We start from the raw sequence: 5,957 nt of genomic DNA on the forward strand, positions 1-5,957 counted from the left end.
AATGGACCCCAGGTAGAGTAGCTGCTACATGTTCAGTAGTTAATGGACCCCAGGTAGAGTAGCTGCTACATGTTAATGGACCCCAGGTAGAGTAGCTGCTACATGTTCAGTAGTTAATGGACCCCAGGTAGAGTAGCTGCTACATGTTCAGTAGTTAATGGACCCCAGGTAGAGTAGCTGCTACATGTTAATGGACCCCAGGTAGAGTAGCTGCTACATGTTCAGTAGTTAATGGACCCCAGGTAGAGTATGGACCCAGAGTAGAGTAGCTGCTACATGTTAATGGACCCCAGGTAGAGTAGCTGCTACATGTTCAGTAGTTAATGAACCCCAGGTAGAGTAGCTGCTACATGTTAATGGACCCCAGGTAGAGTAGCTGCTACATGTTCAGTAGTTAATGGACCCCAGGTAGAGTAGCTGCTACATGTTAATGGACCCCAGGTAGAGTAGCTGCTACATGTTCAGTAGTTAATGGGGATCCTAATCAACTTAACTCAGCATCATCCCCACCATTATTATCATAATTCTCATCACAACCTCCACCGTCTTCGTCCCCATCATCATCATCATCACCATAATGACCACCATCATATCCTCACCTGATTGACAGCTGGTGGAGAGAATGTTATGTCATCCAGGAAGTGGACAGCATCAGCAGGAAGCAGTCTGTCCAAGTATTTTGCGCAGGTGTCATAGGCGTGAAGGTAGTCCTGCTCTGTCTGGGGGGGTCTCTTTAAAACCTTTAGAAAAGAGGAGGGTACATGTTTTTAGGCGTGCTAGCTGACAGGTTGTTAGGTGTGCTAACTGACATGGTTTTAAGGTGCTGACCGGTTGTTAGGCGTGCTAGCTGACAGGTCGTTAGGCGTGCTAGCTGACAGGTCGTTAGGCGTGCTAGCTGACAGGTCGTTAGGCGTGCTAGCTGACCGGTTGTTAGGCGTGCTAGCTGACAGGTTGTTAGGCGTGCTAGCTGACAGTTCGTTAGGCGTGCTAGCTGACAGTTCGTTAGGCGTGCTAGCTGACCGGTCGTTAGGCGTGCTAGCTGACAGTTCGTTAGGCGTGCTAGCTGACCGGTCGTTAGGCGTGCTAGCTGACCGGTCGTTAGGCGTGCTAGCTGACCGGTTGTTAGGCGTGCTAGCTGACAGGTTGTTAGGCGTGCTAGCTGACAGGTCGTTAGGCGTGCTAGCTGACAGGTCGTTAGGCGTGCTAGCTGACAGGTCGTTAGGCGTGCTAGCTGACAGGTCATTAGGCGTGCTAGCTGACAGGTCGTTAGGCGTGCTAGCTGACCGGTTGTTAGGCGTGCTAGCTGACCGGTTGTTAGGCGTGCTGGCTGACAGGTCGTTAGGCGTGCTAGCTGACCGGTTGTTAGGCGTGCTAGCTGACCGGTTGTTAGGCGTGCTGGCTGACAGGTCGTTAGGCGTGCTAGCTGACAATAGTTTGGACACACCTACTCATTCAAGGGTTTTTCTTTATTTTTATTATTTTCTACATTGTAGAATAATAGTGAAGTCATCAACACTACGAAATAACACATATGGAATCATGTAGTAACCAACAAAGTGTTAAACAAATCTAAATATATTTTAGTTTCTTCAAAGTAGCCACCCTTTGCCTTAATGACAGCTTTGCACACTCTTGGCATTCTCTCAACCAGCTTCATGAGGTAATCACCTGGAATGCATTTCAATTAACAGGTGTGCCTTGTTAAAAGTTCATTTGTGGAATTTATTTTCTTTTTAATGCATTTGAGCCAATCAGTTGTGTTGTGACAAGTTAGGGGTGGTATACAGAAGATAGCCCTATTTGGTAAAATACCCAGTCCATATTATGGCAAGAACAGCTCAAATAAGCAAAGAGAAACGACAGTCCATCATTACTTTAAGACATGAAGGTCAGTCAATTTGGAATATATTATATATATTAAAATAAAATAAATATTTGGGTAAAACATGTCTCACCACTGTATTTAACAACAGAGAAAAACCTTAAATGACATTTTTTCAACTTGAGATTTGATGACTTTTCCAAGAGTGACCCCAACATTAGAAAAAGCGAAACATCTCCTTTGTTCATATTTACATGAAAGCTGTACAACACCTGGGGACAAAGATTGTCTTAGGGTCATTTTGATCCGGCAGTATTAAAATCATTGACACACCACAAAGACACGCAATGAGAAATTTAGATTATGTGAGCTACTGATTGAACACAGACAGCAGCTCCTGAAGAGGAAGATCACCATAGTTGGCATAGTTAGAAAGAACAAGCCTGAGCTTCCCCCCTGCACTCCTCACAACATGGGGGAGGGAGGCCTTCTCGTCCACCCTGCACTCCTCTCAACATGGGGGAGGGAGGCCTTCTCATCAGTTTCCCTTCACCCCCACCACCCCTCTAGTTTCTGACCTCCCAAAGAGAAACAAGAATGTGGTCCTCCTGAGCACACTGCACAAAACGGCTGTGATCATGAGGACAGGAAGCCAGCCATCATCCTAGCCTGCAGAGTTCTGTCATACTATCCAGGTCTGTACCCAAACATTTCCACCTTCTACTTAAAAAAAAAAAATCACCTTTCCAGAAACAAGTCTCTCACCGTTGCCGCCTGCTGTAGACCACCCTCTGCACAGAGCTGTGCCCTGGACACCATATGTGAACTGATTGCCCCCCATCTATCTTCAGAGTTCCTACTGTTAGGTGAGCTAAACTGGGACATGCTCAACACCCCGGCCATCCTACAAGCTAAGCTCGATGCTCTAACTCCCAGCACATCCAGATAGCCTTGGCCTTGTACCTTAGCGAGCAACATTGATATTGAGGCAGATTGTAAAGAATGCCGTAATTAACCACATACAGAACCTTCAGTAAGTATTCATACCCTTTGACTTATTCCACATTTACAGACTGAATTCAAAATGGATTTACATAGATCCTTTTTTTCTTCCCCCACCAACACACAATGTACGCAAAAATCTAAGTGAACAATACATGTTTTAATGTTCACACATTTAGTGAACATTTTATACAGAAAAAATGAATTTACATCAGTATTCACACCCCTCGAGTCAATACATGTTAGAATCACCTTTGGCAGTGATTACAGCTGTGAGTCTTTCTGGGTGAGTCTCTAAGAGCTGTGAGTCTTTCTGGGTAAGTCTCTAAGAGTGATTACAGCCGTGAGTCTTTCTGGGTGAGTCTCTAAGAGTGATTACAGCTGTGAGTCTTTCTGGGTAAGGTCAATTTGTAAGTCGCTCTGGATAAGAGCGTCTGCTAAATGACTTAAATGTAAATGTAAAATGGGTAAAAATAAAACGGCAGACATTGAATATCCCTTTTAGCCTGGTGAAGATATTCATTACACTTTGAATGGTGTAGCAATACTCCCAGTCACTACAAAGATACAGGCTTCCTTTCTAACTCAGTTGCCGGAGAAGAAGGAAACCGCTCAGGGATTTTCACCATGAGGCCAATGGTGACTTTAAAACCGTGATCAGAGAGAACTGAGGATGGATCAACTACATTGTAGTTACTCCACAACACCAACCTAATGACACTGCGAAAGAAGGAAGCCTGTACAAAATAAAAAATATTCCAAAACACCAGCAGGCTGAATAGTTAATGTTGCGTTATGGTAATGAGCTTGAGGCTATGATTACGCTCCCGGATACAGGTTTGCTCGACACAACAAGTTAATGTGCATTGTGTTAATTGTTGTATTACAGGGTTCATTTAAAAAATCTGTCTCAGTTTAAATAAAGGTTCTGGGTCTCCCCTCGAGAACAGCTTCCTTAGCCAGGTAGATAAATACATACCTGTGGGTCTCCCCTCCAGAACAGCTTCCTTAGCCAGGTTGCGTGCACTGCGCTAGCAGAAACCACACCCCCTCCTGGGCGAGGGAGCCGATTGGCCAGTTTGGAGATGGACAGGACATTCTGACTGGTTAGAACGGGTTCCAGAGCGGCCAGGGGATCCGACACCTCATCGGTCATCTTACGGTAGTCCAGCCCTGAGGGAACATATAACTTTACCATTACAGAGGAAACAGATATCTAACGATACAGTTAAAATGACATATAGAAATATAGACACTACCACTCAAAAGGTTGGGGTCACTTAGAAAGAAAAGCTAAATTTTTTGTCCATTAAAATAACATCAAAATGATCAGAAACACAGTGTAGACATTGTTAATGTTGTAAATGACTATTGTAGCTGGAAACGGCAGATTTTTATGGAATATCTACATAGGGGAACAGAGACCCATTACCAGCAACCATCACTCCTGTGTTCCAATGGCACTTTGTGTTAGCTAATCCAAGTTTATAATTTTAAAAGGCTAATTGATCATGAGAAAACTTGTTTGCAATTATATTAGCACAGATGAAAACTGTTGTTCTGATTAAAGAAGCAATACAACTGGCCTTCTTTGGACTAGTTGAGTATCTGGAGCATCAGCATTTGTGGGTTCGATTACAGGCTCAAAATGGCCAGAAACAAAGAACTTTCTTCTGAAACTCATCAGTCTATTCTTGTTCTGAGAAATGAAGGCTATTCCATGCGAGAAATTTCCAAGAAACTGAAGATCTCGTACAACACTGTGTACTACTCCCTTCACAGAACAGCACAAACGGGCTCTAACCAGAATAGAAAGAGGAGTGGGAGGCCCCGGTGCACAACTGAGCAAGAGGACAAGTACATTAGAGTGTCTAGTTTGAGAAACAGACTCCTCACATGTCCTCAACTGGCAGCTTCATTAAATAGTACCCGCAAAACACCAGTCTCAACGTCAACAGTGACGAGGCGACTCCGGGACGATGGCCTTCTAGGCAGAGTTGCAAAGAAAGAGCCATCTCTCAGACTGGCCAATAAAAAGAAAATATTAAGATGGGCAAAAGAACACAGACACTGGACAGAGGAACTCTGCCTAGAAGGCCAGCATCCCGGAGTCGCCTCTTCACTGTTGACGTTGAGACTGGACAGAGGAACTCTGCCTAGAAGACCAGCATCCCAGAGTCGCCTCTTCACTGTTGACGTTGAGACTGGACAGAGGAACTCTGCCTAGAAGGCCAGCATCCCGGAGTCGCCTCTTCACTGTTGACGTTGAGAATGGACAGAGGAACTCTGCCTAGAAGGCCAGCATCCCGGAGTCGCCTCTTCACTGTTGACGTTGAGACTGGACAGAGGAACTCTGCCTAGAAGGCCAGCATCCCAGAGTCGCCTCTTCACTGTTGACGTTGAGACTGGACAGAGGAACTCTGGCTAGAAGGCCAGCATCCCAGAGTCGCCTCTTCACTGTTGAGACTGGTGTTACACTCCTCTGTAACAGTCTCTCCCATCAATATATTAAATCGATTCAGCGTCACTAACACATCTAGATGAGGCAGGGATTCTAGACTATTCCATTCAGAGGCACTAACACATCTAGATGAAGCATAGCAACCACCTAGCAGACCGGGTATGGTTACATAGCAACCACCTAGCAGACCGGGTATGGTTACATAGCAACCACCTAGCAGACCGGGTATGGTTACATAGCAACCACCTAGCAGACCGGGTATGGTAACATAGCAACCACCTAGCAGACCGGGTATGGTTACATAGCAACCACCTAGCAGACCGGGTATGGTAACATAGCAACCACCTAGCAGACCGGGTATGGTTACATAGCAACCACCTAGCAGACCGGGTATGGTTACACCTTGGTGGTAGCAACCACCTTGGTGGTGAAGGAACAGACCAGACCTGCTGGTGGTGAAGAGGACAGTAGGGGAGTTTACCTGCTGGTGGTGAAGGAGACCAGACTACAGAGGGATTTACCTGCTGGTTTACCTGCTGGTGGTGAAGGAGACCAGACTACAGAGGTAAAGAGGGAGTTTACCTGTCTACAGAGGTAAGAGGGAGTTTACCTGCTGGTGGGGAAGGAGACCAGACTACAGAGGACCAGTTTACCTGCTGGTGGTGAAGGAGA

At 45.6% G+C, this 5,957-nt stretch overlaps 1 protein-coding gene across 1 annotated transcript; it reads right to left on the minus strand.

Moving 5' to 3' along the window:
• Positions 1–599: 599 nt before the first annotated feature.
• Positions 600–4,089, minus strand: LOC124030741 (neuroblastoma-amplified sequence-like; the record flags this gene model as incomplete). Its single annotated transcript, XM_046341947.1, has 2 exons — positions 3,804–4,089; positions 600–740 (listed from the first exon to the last, which is right to left on the minus strand). Coding segments are annotated over exons 1-2 (360 nt in total), but the record flags the coding sequence as incomplete, so codon positions are not given.
• Between the last annotated feature and the right edge of the window lie 1,868 nt (positions 4,090–5,957).

This window comes from Oncorhynchus gorbuscha, unplaced genomic scaffold (assembly GCF_021184085.1).
Source record: "Oncorhynchus gorbuscha isolate QuinsamMale2020 ecotype Even-year unplaced genomic scaffold, OgorEven_v1.0 Un_scaffold_14776, whole genome shotgun sequence".
In the NCBI taxonomy this organism is placed as follows: domain Eukaryota; kingdom Metazoa; phylum Chordata; class Actinopteri; order Salmoniformes; family Salmonidae; genus Oncorhynchus; species Oncorhynchus gorbuscha.